At 36.0% G+C, this 17594-nt stretch overlaps 1 protein-coding gene across 5 annotated transcripts in view; it reads right to left on the bottom strand.

Annotated features, from left to right (window-relative positions):
* Positions 1–17594, bottom strand: part of ADGRG6 (adhesion G protein-coupled receptor G6) — a 137502-nt gene that overhangs the window by 33480 nt on the left and 86428 nt on the right. For all 5 annotated transcript variants that reach the window (XM_059400841.1, XM_059400840.1, XM_059400842.1 and 2 more), the window contains 9 exons: positions 15093–15145; positions 14057–14119; positions 10454–10596; positions 7562–7673; positions 6413–6477; positions 5533–5743; positions 4334–4505; positions 2831–2971; positions 357–476 (listed from right to left, as the gene is read on the bottom strand). In XM_059400841.1, the coding sequence (XP_059256824.1) occupies positions 357–476; positions 2831–2971; positions 4334–4505; positions 5533–5743; positions 6413–6477; positions 7562–7673; positions 10454–10596; positions 14057–14119; positions 15093–15145 (1080 nt within the window). The remainder of the gene's footprint in view (positions 1–356; positions 477–2830; positions 2972–4333; positions 4506–5532; positions 5744–6412; positions 6478–7561; positions 7674–10453; positions 10597–14056; positions 14120–15092; positions 15146–17594) is intronic.

Raw genomic sequence — 17594 nt, 5'->3', positions numbered from 1 at the left:
TGCAACTGCAACTGCCTCTAATTTCTCAAATTAATGTGTCATTCCTTAAAAAGTGGGGTCCTCTTCTTCACTCTCATTCTTCTGAAGGCTGAATCCTAGAAGGGACGAATCCCCCGACTTGCCAATATTTACCATGACATTACAGCACCACCTGCTTACCTGTTCTCCCCTTTTTGGAAATTTGCCCTCCTCCAAAAAGTGCCAGAATAAAATTCTTAACATGTAGAGAAGAAGAAGGAGAAGAAGAAGAAGAGGAGGAGGAGGAGGAGGAAGAAGAAGAAGAAGGAGAAGAAAGACCCCACACTTCTCTGAAGTCATCTGCCTCTGTTCCATTGTCCTTTGTGGCATTTTCTTACCTGGTTTCTCATATGTTTGATTTTAATTTGAACAGGATCCTTCAGACCCTGGATAGTCATGTTTCCAATACTGCATGCCATCACATAACTCACTAAGGTATATTTCTTGGTTTCTACATCCTTTGAAAGAAAAAAAAAGTGTATTACTAGTGAGAAGTACACTTGTATTTGATTTTGTACTCCCAAACACGCAAACTGTCAGCACTTTTTGCTTTTAAGATTTTCAATTATAGAACATCCTGTTTATAAGATCAAATTGCTGGCTTTCCTGAAAGAGCTTTGCTATTTCCCTTATTATAATAAATACATTGAGGGAAGATTATGAGCTGATGGTATAAGGCAATGTTCATAAACCTCACTCGTGATTGCTGTGACTGATGTCAGCCAGTTAACATCAGAAACAATGTGAACCCAGAAATCATGTACTCATAAAAGCCACGAAACAATTAGATCATTTCCCTGCCCTAGAAAACAGATGAAGTCGCTTGCTCTTAGAGAAGTATAAAAGAAATATGGAGAGAAAAATAAACTAAAAAAAAATTCATCATTCAAATCCTTGCTAACAATGACCTGACGTGTTTAGTAACTTACAGCGAAATGTAATTCTACTAGATGAAGTTCCCATCCAGATTTTCTTTTTTTCTTTTAAAGGTTTATTTGAGAGCAAGAGAGAGAGAGAGAACGAGCATGGGTGTGGGGGCAGAGTGAGAAGGAGGGCGTCTTATTCAGACTCCATGCTGAGGAGGAGGGGCTTAATCTCAGATCTGAGATCATGACCATGAGGTCATGACCTGAGCCAAAACCAAGAGTCAGACATTTAACCAACTGCACCATCTAGATACCCCCATCCAGAATTTCTACCTTCCTTCACTGTACACTTGCCACCCTCTGGATCTTCCCCTTCGGAGATGAGGTTGTGAAGAAATCAAATCAGTGAATCCATATTGCAAAATGACTGGGGCCAACAGCATGTCTGTCAGCAAGACCTTCTCTCACTCCCTCTTCCCTCGTGTTTTTCTTGTCAAACCTCCTGCATTTCTCTATTGCAGCTTATAAATCAGTTGTCTGGGAACAATTACATGGCTTCTTACATGCCAAATAAATCTCAGCATTCAGAGTATGGTTTTTTGTTACTTACGTGTGATCATGCTCAATAAAGTTGGTAATGCCTTGAGGATAACTAGTCCTTTCTTTAAAAAATATTCATCTCTTGTTCACTATGTTAAGAGAGTACCAGAGAACCCTTAAAATCTTCTGACTCTGCTATAAATTTGCTTTAAAAAACAAATATATGTTTCCTAATAATATGTTGATTGGGAGCTGCCAAGGGAAAAGGGAAAGGCAGCATGCAGAAGACAGACTCAAAATGAAACAATGACAGATTCTGACAGTTCTAACCTTTCTCCCAAATCCTTCCCTCTGGACTCAACCTCTTTGAACAGAGCCTCCTTCACCACCCATCACATTTTTGTGACACATACTGCATTGTTTTGTTTTTCAAGGTGGCATTGTAAGCCTCAAATAATTTTTACAAGAGCAGTTTATTTGTTCCTAACTATTAAAGCCTTCAAAATAATTAGTAATCGCATTCTAATTTACCCAAAATTTTACATAGCTTGTTTCTAAAACACTGGCTGAAAAAATGTTAAAATTTTAGAATTATTGTAAATGATTTCATGGTATTTCTTCTCTGCAACTTATATTGCCATGCCTCTGTATGTGACAGTTGGAAGCAATGCTATTGGCCTTGAGACTTGCCTATTTTCTCTTACACAGATGACATTGTTTAATATATGCTGGTATCTTTAATTTAGTAGACAACTTCTATTTTTTAAAAAAGAGTTCAGTGAAACTACTCTGGATAGGGTTGCACTGTTACAGACAATGAGAGGCCACCAGTGTTTGCTGGCAGTGGACTTTCTAGTATCTAGAAATGATGCCAATAATAATGACAGTATGTGCTCAGCACAATGCCACCCAACTCTGGGGTGTGAGGGCCGAAGGTCTTTTGAAATATTAATGGGAAAACTGATTAAAGCCAAGAATGCTGCCCATTATGTAAACAGTCCTTCCTGCTGAATTTTAAAAAAACAGAAACAAAAACCAAACCTTTCCTTTGGCATACAGTTTCTTTGACTCTGAAGGTCTAAATTGTTGGAGAGCATAAAATATTTAACAAAAGGAATAATAAATAATTCTTTCTCCACAAATTCCATTCTTAATTGTACCATGCCAGTCTTAATCTAGTATTTGATTTATTTAAAAAACCTAAATGAACACTTCCTGTAATAAGGATATAATCATCTGAAATAAAATGCTTAACTAATTATGTTAAAATTTTTCATTTTTGAAGATAGAGTAGGTTAATTTCTCTATATCTCTTGATATATTTTCAAGGAATCCAAACTTTCATATTTTCCTTCTGAACAAAGAAACTCAACTTGCAACTGAAAAATGATTTAATGAACCCTTACCTGGAAAAGTCCAGTTTTATTGAAGAAAGTAAACTGTGCTCTTTTAACTAATACAGAATCTTCTTGACTTAAATTCTCAAGTAAGTTGGGAGGCAAAATTACAGAAGCCAATGGGTCTATTTGTCCACTCTCAAAATCCATCTGCCACACAAAGAGAGATTCACAGGTCAAGTAATGACAAATTACAATGATAACTACTCCATGTACTGAGCGAGGCAGGAGAAGGGCTACTTAGCTAGGGCTGGGGTTTCCCTTCACTGGAGTCACTGCCCTCCTGACTGAATCCCTACAGACAAAAGCCTGGATCTTCTCTGAGTTTTGCAAATGTGGAAAAACAGAGAAGATGCACTGATTTCAAGGCAAGTAGAACGATCCACAAATCAGTTAACATCTTCAAATATGAGTGAGATTTACACTTAATAGACTTCGAATTTTTCTCAAAACACCTAGTGAAAGCTAACTACAAAAAAGGAAAAAAAAAAACAAACCCACAAGATTGGAGTTGATTTGTCTGGTTGCTGAGACCAAGTATCTCTGCGCAGAGGAAGCAGCAGAAGTTGTATGAATAATCTTTGATATCATTTCCCCAGAACCCACAGATCAGGACAAAACGTGTCTTTCCACAAATGGATTCAGAATGAGACTGAGGCTGACCAACTTTTCACTCTTAAATGTGAAACAGAAATATCCAAAAGAGCCGCTACTCTGAGGCGAAAAACATTCTTCCTTTCCTCCAGATTTTTAAACATTCCATCTTGGTTTATCTCCACAGTGGAGAAGCACCACTGAGGGCTCTCCCATCTCAAGGACGATGTTCCGATCATTTCATTTACCCACACGGCTAACACTGACACACGTGGGAACTTGAAAGTTATCTGCTGAACAGTCACATTCACAGGGCAGAGAAGCTCTCTGTTAACCCATCCAATCTCATTACTGCCTACCCCCTCCCAGGCTCCACGCCACTGGTTCTCAACAGAGCTCTGTTCAAAGACTAGCCCAATCTGCAATGCCTGGAAACTTGTTCCAAGTACAAACCTTGGAGATCCACCCAGGATCGACTAACTTAGAAGCTCTGGGGATGGGAGCCCTCACTCTGTTCTGACAAGCACACCAGGTAGTAGTACGCAGTTTGACAACAATTGGTAGGGTTGAATACATGGCAGTTCTTCCCACCCGGACCCTGAATAAAGCCCTTTCTTCTAACTGAGCAGATCCCTGCCCACCAACCTCAATAGGGGTTTCCCACTCATGGTTGAACACTCAGTTCCACTGTCACCTCTTGCAGAAGGTAAGCTGACCACCCTATCACGCAGGTACTAAAAGGATACCTCCTCTCAGTGTCCACATGCCTGTGGCTACTGCTACTATTAACCTCAGCCAGTACCTGAATTACTTGCCTGTTACCCCACCAACCAAGATGCTGAAGCAGAAACTGGCAAGTGATCAGGTAGTTTTCCTTTGTCTAATTAATTAAAATTAAAGAAAGCACTAGCTCATTACCTGGAAATAGGACTCATTATTGCTTGGAAGACCGATGCTAAAATTTGAAATTTCATTTGTCTCTGGGGACAGGGATGATACTCCAAGGGCCAAATTCCGAGTTGTAATATTCACATGGGATGTGCTACTTAGGTCTATCTTGAAGGCCAATTCGTCGATTGTTTTTAAAGCTCTAAAGAAATGACAGTGCCACTGTTAAGCAACACGTTATTTATGTAGTTGTACACATGCGATTTGCAGCAGGGACAAAATACAGACCAAGTAAAACTGCCTTTAAATTTTCTGATCTTAACAGCATGAATACCAACAAAATTACTCCAAACCATAACAACATCAATAAAAATACAGAATCATACGGATGAATACATCCTCAAGAGAAATATTATCCTTTAAGGAATACCAACCATTGTATCACCCTAAACAAATATTGTTTTTCACTTCCTAGCCTTTTTCTTTCCTCATATATAAAAATACCTTTTCTATTTCATAACTGAGTGAGAATCAAAGGAAAATAATGAGGTAAAAGCATTTTTTTGGACTCTAAGACACTATAAAAAAGTTTATAATTATTATGTAGATAAAGAAAGTCAAAAATATATTTTAAAAGATACAAGATTTTCATTGATAAAATTTGGGTGAAAGGAAGGAAACAAGAAATATTAACACATTAATTGAAATAAGTGGATGCATACTAATTGTGTAAAAATGATACATTTCACATGCCCTGAGCATTTTCATTCCTGAAGTACAATGATCACAGCTATGGCATTTCCATGTCACAGTCCGTAGGACAGAATTTACATCGACCACGTTATGCATAAAAGATGTGAGCGGAATGTTTGCTAAGTGTCTCCTTTGCAAGGAAAGTGTCCTATGCTAATATATATAATAGCTTATCTTGTGAATTAATTCCAGTTAACATTTTTTTCAGATGAGAAATGACATACTGATTATGTTTTTCTGGAGCTATTTATATATCTTGCCAGATGGACAATCCTAATCATTTTGTAAATTATATTTCTCAAGAGAGAAAATAGAGAACTTTGAAATCCATTTTGTGAATGATCTTGGGAAATGTCCATGGATCTTCTGGAGATTTAAATGATGAAAGCTGGACACCAAGCAGTCAGATAACTGAGAAATTACATAACATGTATCCAATAAATTTTACTCTCCAGAAGAAAAAAAAAAATACTTACTCAGAAGAAGACTCAAGCAAGTCACTGTCTGGACTGGTTAAGATATTGGAAAATATATTCATTAAAGTTGAACCAAGCATTATATCAATGTTTTCTTCTTTATTCACAATCCTTTTGACCTGTTCTACGATTCTGGTAATATTGGCTGAGCTTAAGATCTGCCCATCACTGGTTAAATTTAAAATTTCGTTGGCCACTTCATTTGCTTCCTCTAAAAAAATACAGGAAAAACACACACACACACACACAAGATTTTGAACATTTCAGGAATCCAAAATATACTATGATATTTTCACTTCATAGTCCCCACTTTGGAGGGACCAATATTCATACAGAGTCCTAAGAGAAATATCCCCAGAATCATAAAATATAAATGTATATCTCCTGCCTAAAAATAATACACAACTAGGGGTGCCTGGGTGGCTCAGTTGGTTAAGGGTCTGTCTTAGGCTCAGGTCATGGTCTCAGGGTCCTGGGATCTACCATCAGTGGGCTCCCTGCAAAATGGGGAGCCTGCTTCCCTCTACCTCTTCCCCTCCACCCCCAACCAAGGTTTCATGCTCACTTTCTTCCTCAAATGAATAATAAATAAAATATTTAAAGAAAATAATATACAACTGAAAAACATTGACACAAGTATCAATTTATATATTACATGTTCTCTAAAATTGACTATTTTTAATCTCCAACAGAAAAAACAGGACAAAAAGTTGGAATCTGGAAAAACAGAATTTTCTACCTTAAGTGAAATAATCATTTGCTTAGTTTTTGCTATTACAATGATTATCATTTAGCAGGAGAATACATCTGAAGAGGATGAAAACTATGATGTATGAAGTCATTTCATTTTGCCTGTGAGAACTGAAGAAAAATTGCTCACTTGAACAATTGGAGAGATCAGGAGGCCCCCAGTAGGCTACAGAATTGTTGTCAGCCTTAAGATAACTGTGGAACAAAAAAAGATATTTCAAATATTTGGCATAAATGACAGTTTAAATGACAAAATTAGTTAATAGTAAGTTTGAGAATTTGCCTTTGGTACCTAGGTAAATTTCATTTGAAAATAAAATTGTAATACATGGAAATAAAACTCCCACTAAGAATCTTATTAGAAAAAATAATCAGGTGTCATGCACCCTGGAAACACTATTGTGTGTCCTAAGCTAGGATATTCTGGTTACTAAGGGTAATGGCATACTCAGTAACATGGGTCAAACACCTCTTTAAGAACTTTGATAAAGTCTGATTTTGATTTCACAAGACTCAGTAAATCGGGTTATAATCCACACTTTATAGGTGAGGGAAAGGACAGAGAAATCAAAGAACATTCTGAAGTCTCACAGCCAGGAAGAGGGAGAGCCTTGTTTCAAGCTAGGGTCAGTAACTCTCTAAAGCTCATTCCTTCCTTCCTTCCTACCACATGTCAAACAGCAGAATGTGCAAAGTTGGGCCAGTTTCCATTGCTGACCTCTTCTGTCCCTGTGAGAAAACTCTAACTGGGGGTGAGGCGGAGGGTGAAGGGCTGGTCTTAGTAGTCAGTGAATCCTCTGCGGTCAACGTGGGTCTGGGGTTTTTGTTAAACTCTTCAGAAAAATCTATTCCCCGACAGCCTGCATTAGCAGCCCAACCTGAACCCTGAATTTATTCCCTCTTTTTCTGCCTATTTTCACTCCAACAATAACCATTGCCAACTGTTTAAAAGTTCTGGAATTTCAGATGCATATTCCAAAGCTGTGGGTTAGTGCTGTTCATCCACATGCTTTGCTCTAGAATCACCCTATGGTTTCCAGATTTCCCCATCTTTCTTTGGAGAAGTCTTAAATCATCATGGTGCTTGGGGTCAAAAGGCTTCTCTGGGTAACCTACCTGCCTCTTTACCCTCCATGAAGTGTGTGATTTAGGTATTCACAGACTCTCTTGCCCATCTTCCCAATCAATATGCAATGCATGGGAGCTATCGTGCACCCTGTGTAACCCAGGAAGGTAGGTACTGTGGAGCTCTACTAGCAAGATTCAATAAAAGCATTACCATGTCCGTGAAGCAGAAAAGCCCTGTTTCCCTACACAGGGATGGATGTATACAGAAGGGTGGATGTCTGGCCAGTAATAGCCTTTGGGATCCTCATCAGCAAGACAAAAGCCTACATGAAAATAAAAGCCAACATGGACATGTTAATCTATTCTTTGAAGTTAGGGGTGAAAGATGAGAGAAAATGATGGTGTTGGTACTTAGGTATTTATTTCATGTAATACTAAAGTACCAGTTTTTTATGGTCAGAATTTGTAAAAATTTAGAAATCAGGAACAATAAACATTTAGTACATTTCAGATACAAAAATTATTCAAATCAAACCACACACTTAAGTATAATCATAAAACATGCATCATTATTCTAATACAAATCATTAGCCAATAAAATGAGTAAGATAAATATATTTTCAAAAAAATAAACACTGCATGCAATGATGATCCTGAAAAGTTCAAAATGTGATTTTTGAAGATCAAAACATGATCTTTTTCCAAAGGTGAAACCCTATAAAGTAACGCAGTAATTGTGCTGTCATTGAGTTGTAAGCATGTTTTATGGAAAACTTTTCTAGCTGCTCTGAAAGCATCTATTGCCTGGAAGTTTGCTGGGGGGATGGCAAGAGGAGACCCATGAACCAGCATCACAGGCCTCTTGCACATGCCCTCCTCCTCAAATCATCCCACCTGTTGTTGGAAAACTCTCTGGGCAAACGTCATGACGCCAGTAATTCAGATTTTACGATTTTAAAAATACTTCAAATATAAGCAATATATTAATGACAACAAAATTATGTCATTTCAGGACAGAAGAATAGCAAGTTAAACCAGACTATTGGAAACTGCTATTAGAGTTACCAACCAAATATTTAAAGAAATTTCCCATCTACACATTTTAAACCTTAACATCACCAGGGTTTGTTCTTAATATTTTCAATTGGTAGGAATTTTTCCTCATAGGCCCACTTGGAGAAAAACAATAAAGCACAGGACTTAAATTAAGTCATATAAATTATATGTCTAGGTATGCAGAGAGTTTTCTGGAATTCCTCAGCCCCTTAGAACAGAGATGAAGCTGACTGACCCTCACAGAGCTACCCTGTCATATATAATCCACCATTCATCAAGCCACTTCCTCATGGAGACTCATTTGTGAAAGGCAGCATGTGCACTCTCTCCAGGCTCATGAAGCCTCATTTGTTAATAAGCAACCACTTTCCCACAGAGGCTGAGAAAGTGTTCACGAGGATGATGTCCATAATGATGACTGGCATTCCACCACATCTGTGAGTTCTCTGTAGTTGTGTAAGTGGACACATTACATATGGGTAATTCCTTATTGAAGCAGGGATGCCTGCTTCTCTATCACACCGGGATTCTGGCCTCAGTGGGAATCAGCCTCTTAGAAACTGAGAAATACTTGCTTCCCTCACCTTAGCCTACTGTGCGTGTATCAGGAAAAGTATCAGCTTTATTTCTCTTGATCTCTATTAATATGCTTAATCATAACATAATTATATAACATTACAATAATAACTTCACTTCTGGTTGTCCTTATTTGTGACCATTAATTTTTCCAAAATATTTACATCAAACCTCATTCTCTTATTTTTTCAAGTATTTAAGTGATAGGGAATGTGCTGAGTGTTCATAGGGCAGGTGGGAAGTGAGGGTGATTAAAAAAACAAACATACTAAGAGGTGTTCTCAAGCCAGAGGAGATTCCTGTTTAAAGAAAATATCCATAAGAACGTAAATAAGTCCAGTCAAATGTTATGGTCTTCTAATTTGTCCAGAGTTCTAGGGATCCAGAAAGCAGGAAGTGGATGCTCAAAGGCACTGACTCCTACTTATGCATCATGATGTCACAAAACACACCACAGAAAAGACAGCTTTGGGCAGTCTTTAAAACAATGGTGTGATGTCAAGTGGAGGGTGGGAGTATGGAAGAACCGTGTGGGCAAGACACAGAAAAGCACCAAGGAGCATGGCATGTCTGCAGAGGTACACATGCGTGGTTGGAGCTCCACATGCAAATGGCGTCTAGGTAAGAACTGATTCTAAATCTGGGCGAAGTCCCATATTTTACCTATTCCTGTGAAGTCAGTGCTATCATTAATGAAGATGGGAAGCATAAGAGAAGAGATGTTTTCTAATAAGAAACTGCCTTTTCTAAGATTTACCTCATTAGAGTTCCCATATATCCACACATATACTTTTTAAAATTGACATACAATGTACTATTTGTTTCAGGGGTACAGGTCTGTGAGTCATCAGTCTTACACAATTCACAGCACTCGCCATAGCATGTACCCTCCCCAGTGTCCATCACCCAGCCACCCCATCACTCTCCCCGCCCCACCCCAGCAACCCTCAGTTTGTTTCCGGAGATCAAGTCTCTTATCATTGGTCTCCCTTCCCCAGTCCCATCATGTTTCATTTTTCCCTCCCTTTCCCTTATGACTCCCCCACACTGCCTCTCAAATTCCTCTGATCAGAGAGATCACATAATTGTCTTTTTCTGTCTGACTTATTTCGCTTAGTATAATAACCTCTACTTCCACATATACACTCTTTATTCCTTAAGCTAAAGTCAATTCTGATCAAGTCTAAATGGGCACTTTGCTCATGTTCTTAGTTTTTCCAGAATATGTCCCCCAAATAAAGTGTAAACTCTCCTCCGCCCCTTTCATTCCTTTAGATTCACATGTGTTGATATCTCTGATGTGAACCATGTCACCCACTTGTTACTACGCCACCAATATGATGAACATCATCATCAGAAAGAATAGTTTTCAATAAGCAAACAAGGCATAGAGGAAGAATATTGTTGTTGCTGTTTCAAGTAAACCTGAAAAGTTATACAAAATACACATAAAAAAAAATACTCAACTTACCCAGTTGCCTCACACTCACTGTATACAGCCTCAAGCCTTCATCCAGGGACTCGTTATTTTTTAAGAGCTTCCTTTCAATGTCTTTTCCTTCTAAACTGGCATTGTTGGTAGCATTGTAAACTAGAAGGGCCAAAATCACCAACCTAGAAAAAGGTTTCAGATGTAATTATTGGAATTTCTGATTGGTTGGTTGATTTATTTTTATTTTTATTTTTATTTTTATTTTTATTTTTATTTTTTTTGGTGGAAAAGAAGGACATTTGGATATGGTAGTAAGAGGGATGACCATGAAGGGTTGAGACAGGAGAAACCGGCCAAGGCACTCAGAGACTCCTGTGGCTACATAAATTATAATGTTAAAAATATCTCAGTATTGGGCACCTGGGTGGCTCAGTGGGTTAAGCCGCTGCCTTCGGCTCGGGTCATGATCTCAGGGTCCTGGGATCGAGTCCCGCATCGGGCTCTCTGCTCAGCAGGGAGTTTGCTTCCCTCTCTTTCTCTGCCTACCTCTGTCTACTTGTGATCTCTCTATATATCAAATAAATAAATAAAATCTTTAAAAAAAAATCTCAGTATGAATAGATTATATATATATCTCCTGTATAATTCTATTATATCATATCACTATCACCTCATTTCTTTTAAGAACTATTTTAAGTAATATTTATAGCATACAGGCAAGAAAGGGTCATACTTGTGGTTAATTTGTTAATTGTTTCTTTAGAGCCAAAAATGAAGTTTTTTTAGAAAAGCTAAGCTCCAACGAACCTGACTAAACTGATCATTTGACTTTAAAATTATTAAGGGTGTTATTGTTTACAAATGTGTTAACAATTTCTCCAGAATAGTGATAATGATTTTCCATCTCTGTGAAGCATTGCAAGTATGTTGTATGGTGAAAAGTTACAAAATAAATACTTAAAATATACATGGTGATTGCGGGGGTATTATAGATGGAGTTTATAGACTGTCTGACCTTGAATGTCTTTAAAAAGAAAATATTTCTATGAGAAGCAGAGGTGTATCCTAAAAACCCCACCAAAACTTTTGGTTCTACATTTTGAAATAACGTAATTTTCTGTTCCACTATAATCATAGCTAGAGTCAATAGCAGAAATCAAAACATGCCAAATTCAACATAATAATGCTGCTTTTGAAATAAGTATTGCCAGTAGAGAGGCATGACATATTGTATTTATAAAATTATACAGGTGTCAATAAAAATAAAACCGAATACTGATACATTTGTGGTGCTAAAAAATGAAAGACTAAATGAAATCTATGCTATTCAAGGCTAGGTAAAATTAAAGAAGGGCTCCATTTCCCCCCAAATATGTGTGTTAATTTCAAAGACAAAGTGTGACTGTTCTCATAATTCAGTCCGAAAAGCTATTTATCCCAAAAATGATCTACTCCCCACTGTTCATATATAAGTCATACTTCAGGTTGAGCAAGACACAGATGTAAAAAGAATGGTGAACTGTGATAACTTAATGATTTTTTAAGTGGCCTAGGAAAAGTATCCTCTGATTAAATTATTGTAGGAAGATAAGCTTTGCTACTCCAGTTCCTGAGAGCTTAGTGTTGGGAACATGACCTTTTACTTCTCTTGAATATTGAGAACATCATGAGCACAAATGCATTGTGATAATCCTGAATACCCAAATTCAGCAATCCAAGAGCGGCCATGCATTTTCACTGGTCTTATCTCTGTATTTTCCTCTCTCATCCTGAAAACTGAAACTCACTTATGGTTCCACAAAGTTTCATTGACTGTTACCATCAATCATCCTTTATTTGAATAAACCTGTCTCTGCAGCTTTGGTTTCCTGTCTGTCCAGGCAATAGAGGATGATAGCATTATCTGAGCTTATGGTCTATGTTAAGTGTTACAACCAAATAGAAGGAAAAGTTTGGAAAAAATTGACTCTGGTTTTGAGAAAAACTATGAGGAACTACAAAGATTCATCAATGAGCGTAGAGAAGAGAAAAAAGGGGAAAGACTATAAGAATACATTTTAAAACAATTCAAAAATCATTAAAACATGCTTAAACAATAGGCTTTAAATAATTTCAAAAATTTTTGAGAAAAAGATTTAAAGATTTATACCGAAGAAAAATTAAACATGTGGACTTTCCCATATACATGGTCTTAGTTCCCTCTCCCTGTAATTTGCTGTAAAGTTGGTTTGACAGACAGAAAACGGAGAGTCCATGAATTTAAATGTTTTTCAAGCAAGAGTTTCTGAGGTATTGATGTACACTAATGATGGCTGGGACTTAGTATTACTGGGTAGTAGAAGAATCACAGAGGGTCCACTAAAAAGGGCCCTGCTGACTTCCTGAAGAGGATTCACGACTGGTGATACCCCAAACTATGGCTGCCTCAATTATTAGACAAAGTGTTCAGCAAAGGGATCCATATCTCTGATCTGTTATTAAAAGCTCAACATGACCTAGCAGCACAGGTTAGAGAAAAAAATGATTTGGCTAAATAGAAAAGTCCTGTCACCATCAAGAGAATAGTATTAAAATAATTATTCTGTTCTTCAGATCATAAAGGAAAAAGAACAAAGAAGATAAAAAACAAATTTCCCTCATCTGATAATTCGAGCCAATCTGTTGAATACATACCAAAAGGAAAAGTTTCAATTATAACTTAAACACATCTGCTTCCTAATATTAAACAGAAAAAGAAAAATAAGAAGAAACTTTCTGGTCAAATCTCATATGAAATTCTATTTTTATCTTCTCCTGGTAAGAGTATATCACCTGAAAAGAAGGATTTTCCATCATTATGGTTAAATCTGTAAAATTAATTCAGTGTATTGACACAGAGCCAGACTTACATGAACTTTTGCCTTTCAACTATTTCCTTTTCTCTTCTTTGGAAATGTAATAGACTACCTGAACCCAACTAGATTTATTTCATTTAGTAGTTTAAGTTTTTTTTTAAATTACACAGCACTCTGAACAGTTGGCCTTTATCTGCCAGCTGAATCTGTAGGACAGATCTGTTAAATTACCTGCTTGCTTAAGTCATCATCTTGATTTAAATTTTAAAATGGACACTTCCAAAAATTAACTATTACCCATATTATTAGATGCTACTGTACATAAGTACCTTACTTAAAGCTGTAACTATCTTTTTTATTCTTTGACAGTCTTTTTGAAACTTCAATTAAGAGGTAATGGGTTATTGTAAGTAAACTAAAAATACAAAAAATAATAACTCATACATTTTAAGTGTTCTACTTCTGAATTATTTTTCACCAGATGTACATCTCCATCTACTCTACTATTTGATGCCTTTGACCACAAGAAAAAAAAATTAGTGTGCCAGTGTTAAGGAGATAACTTAAAAGCATTACCTGTTTTTTGCTTTTTTTTTTGTTTGCTTGTTTTTAATTTATTTTTTATTTTCAGCATAACAGTATTCATTATTTTTTCACCACACCCAGTGCTCCAGGCAATCTGTGCCCTCTATAAAAGCATTACCTGTTAAAATGTTTCTCTCATCTCATTATTTTCACTTCTCTACCAGTCAAAACAAAGAGCTAGAAAAAGGATGTTATACTTTCTATAAGACTTTGTCAGTGTTACCTTTGATCATTCACAATGCTTCTCTTGACTTTAATCTTGTCCTCTCCCGTGTTCAGGTGAAAACTATAAATACAATATGAATATTCATTATCAACCTCATCTGCCACATCATCAGCAACAAAATTTGAGGAGGTAAAAGAAAGAGGCAAAGTGAACGTTGTAAGCCAGTATTTCCAGCATGTGTCCTGAGGTTCCAGTTCTTTTCATAGGCCCCAGATCAAATGGCTCCTTTGTAAATTAGCTTGACAGCTGTGCACCCTTGTTCTCTTTTCAAGACTCATGATGTCATGTTGGTTACACTAAATAATCTGAGATATTTGGATTTATAGAAATCTGCTTCAGTTTGTTTAAGAACATACTTCCTGAGCTAATTCAACATGTGATCCCTTTTCATGTGTTAACTTATGATGTCTCTTGGGTTCACAGAACATCTATCTAGGGGTAATGACATACACTTTTGAAAGCGAATTTGAAACTGTGAATGCAAGTTGCAGAGGAGGATATGTGGATGATACTATTTGCTAGGCAGTGCAAGTATTTTAACAGAATAGTAAAATATATTTTTGAAAAGCTAGGTGCAGAGTGTAAGTGTCTTATCTTGTAGAAAAACGGTCTCTAAACCATGGTGCTATCACTGGTTCACTGGGGTGTGAGATGAAACTAACACAACTTCTATATATACTCGATTATCTTGTTATATTTTGTAATATATTTATAACATGTACTGGTTAAGTAAGACGCAGATTTTAAATAAAATCACAAAATCACAAATATATTTTGGGAATACATACTAGTTTTTTTAAAAAAAAAGATTGGGATCCATGATCAAAAGAAAATTAAAACCAATTGCTGAAGCACTGAAGATTTTTATGCAAAGAAATTATATAATACAGAGTTGTTTTAGAAAGACTATATATATGGTGTATGTATATGTGTGTACTGGTGTCATGTGTGTGGGGTATAGTCAGAGAGATGAAGAGTAGCATTAAACTAGACACTACTTTTTATTCTTCAAATCATTCATTCTGTCATTTACCTGATATTAACCACATAAACAGTGTAGTTCCAATTTTGGAAGGTTGAATTGAGCTGTAAAACACAATGGAAAAGGGTGAGTTCTGATAATACTTCCTAAAAAATATCTGAATCTAGTTTCTTCCCTCCCAAAAGATAAGTTGTTATTTGAATAAGATCCTGGGAAAATCCCAGAGAGCCAGAGGAGTGAAAGAAAGGTAAAAATAACATTCACTGGATCATGATATGCCAAGAACTTTACAAAGGTTGTTTCTTCGATCTCACAACGACTAATGAGATAGGTATTATCTGTTCCCCAACCCTCATAGATGAAGAAACTGAGCTTCATGGAGAGGAAACAGCTTGCCCAATGTCCCTGACTAAGAAGTAGCAGATCCCAGATTAGAATCCAAGTATGTATGTCTGGAAACACTATACTTTTCCTCTCTAGTCCATATTATAATGGGCCCCACTCTAGTGGTTCTTTGAATTAGCCATAACACTGAGGGCTACATAGGAGGATAAGCATAATAAACACCTTCTATATTCTTCCTTCAAGAAACACTGTGGTACAATAACATATTTTTCTAGTAAGTATCACTTCATAAGGATATTAGTAAGAAGAATTACAAATTAACAACACAAAACAAACCTTTAAAAAACAAACAAAATGAGTTCAATATTATTGGGAACTATGTTAATTATTATGTGGGTTATTTAATAGTCTTATAGGTCTTAGTACCAGACTTTTTAAAGAAGCAATGGATTATATTCTCAATATAAATAGCAACCTCCCATGATGCACTGTCCAATATGATCACAAATGAGATAGCTTTACTGTTATGAAATCTTCCTATTTCTGTATCACTTTCAAAGGGTTTTTTAGGTCTTATTTCATATACACAGTCAGCCTTCCTTGCAAGCATTCTTAAAGTTGAATGTAAATTCTACAAGGTGCTGACAAAAAGTATTAAATTATTTTAAAATTAAAACAGCAATAATATGAATCAGGAACACTACTTGTGTTTTCTCTAGTATCAAGCATCTGCTTTGGTATCTTGCCTCCTAAATGAAAAGTTTCCAGTAAAGTTTAGATTCAGATGAGAATGAAGCTGCATTGAAAACTATGCATGTAATAAATATAAATGTAAAATTATATGCTGCCTAAGGCACAGACTCTCCAGTGAATGTTAATTTCTCAGGTTAATAATATTAGTAGTGGCTTATTTGAGCCACTTTTATCTTTTTTATCTTTTTAAATCATTCTGACTTAAAACAAAAAGAATTCTTGGAAGTAAATGGGTTGCAAGACATTGGGGGAGTATGTGCTATGGTGAGTGCTGTGAATTGTCTAAGACTGATGAATCACATACCTGTACCCCTGAAACAAATAATACATTATATGTTAATAAAAAATTAAATTAAATTAGATTAAATTTTTAAAAAGAATAGGCTCTTTATGTAAGGCTGCCCTCCATTTGGAAATGACATATATCTCCCAATGTTTGAATTAATTACTGACTGTAATATGTCAGTCCAAAAAGTCAACAGCAGCATTTTTCATTGACTTCTATTAGAGAATGTTGCTCCTCTCAATTTTATAATAGAATTGTTCTATCCATATGATTGTTTCCTATGTTAACCTGTTTTAAAGTGTATTGAGAATAGGAGTTTTCTTACTACAGACCCTTCAAAACAAGACTGTATTGTTATATTAAGTTATTCTTCAAAGATAGATAGATAGATAGATAGATGATAGACAGATAGATAGACAGAAAGACTGTCACTTCTACATCTCAATGTATGATTTAGCTTTGTTTTGCTACCAAGGGCATGGTTACTAGATACCTTCTGCATAAGAAAACCTGTCTTTCACAAAATGTATACTAGAGTGACTTTATTCAGTGTTTAGTCGATAGTAGTATTACATATAAAAAGCAGTATAAAATCACAGTATGCAGTAGACAGAAAAGAAAAAAAAGAAAAAACAAAACCTATGGAAAATGAAATTTTTGTTATGGAGACAAAAATAGGTGATATCTGTAAGGACAAGAAAAAAAATACTGAGGTTGTTTTCTTTTTACTGGAAATTACAAAAATTTTCATTAATAGAATACTGATTAAATAAATTAGTATGCCCTAAATCTCCAACAACAGAAGACTTGGGAAATCAATGACCAGGTAGCCGCATAATGCAATACTATGCATCATTAAAAAAAAAAAAAAAGAAAAGGAAGGTCTCTGCTCACTTACAATATAAATCTGACAATAACAAAAGTAAGTACAGTGTAGAATGGTATGCAAAATATGTTTTTAGTGTAAAAAGGAGGGAAAAGATGAATCTATAGTCTTATTTTCTTTTATATGCACAAAGAAATTCAGGGGGGAAAAACAAATAAGAAAAATTAACTGATTTCTAAGCATATGGGTTGGTCTCCAGGGAGATGAGCTACAGGGATGGGTAAAATATTTTCATGATATATTTTGTTATGCTTTTTGGTTTATGAATCAAACATTCAAACAA

The sequence above is a fragment of the Mustela nigripes genome, chromosome 5, assembly GCF_022355385.1.
Source record: "Mustela nigripes isolate SB6536 chromosome 5, MUSNIG.SB6536, whole genome shotgun sequence".
NCBI classification, from domain to species: Eukaryota; Metazoa; Chordata; class Mammalia; order Carnivora; family Mustelidae; genus Mustela; species Mustela nigripes.
The sequence above is the reverse complement of the archived record's forward strand: the minus strand, read 5'-3'. Positions and strand labels throughout refer to the sequence as shown.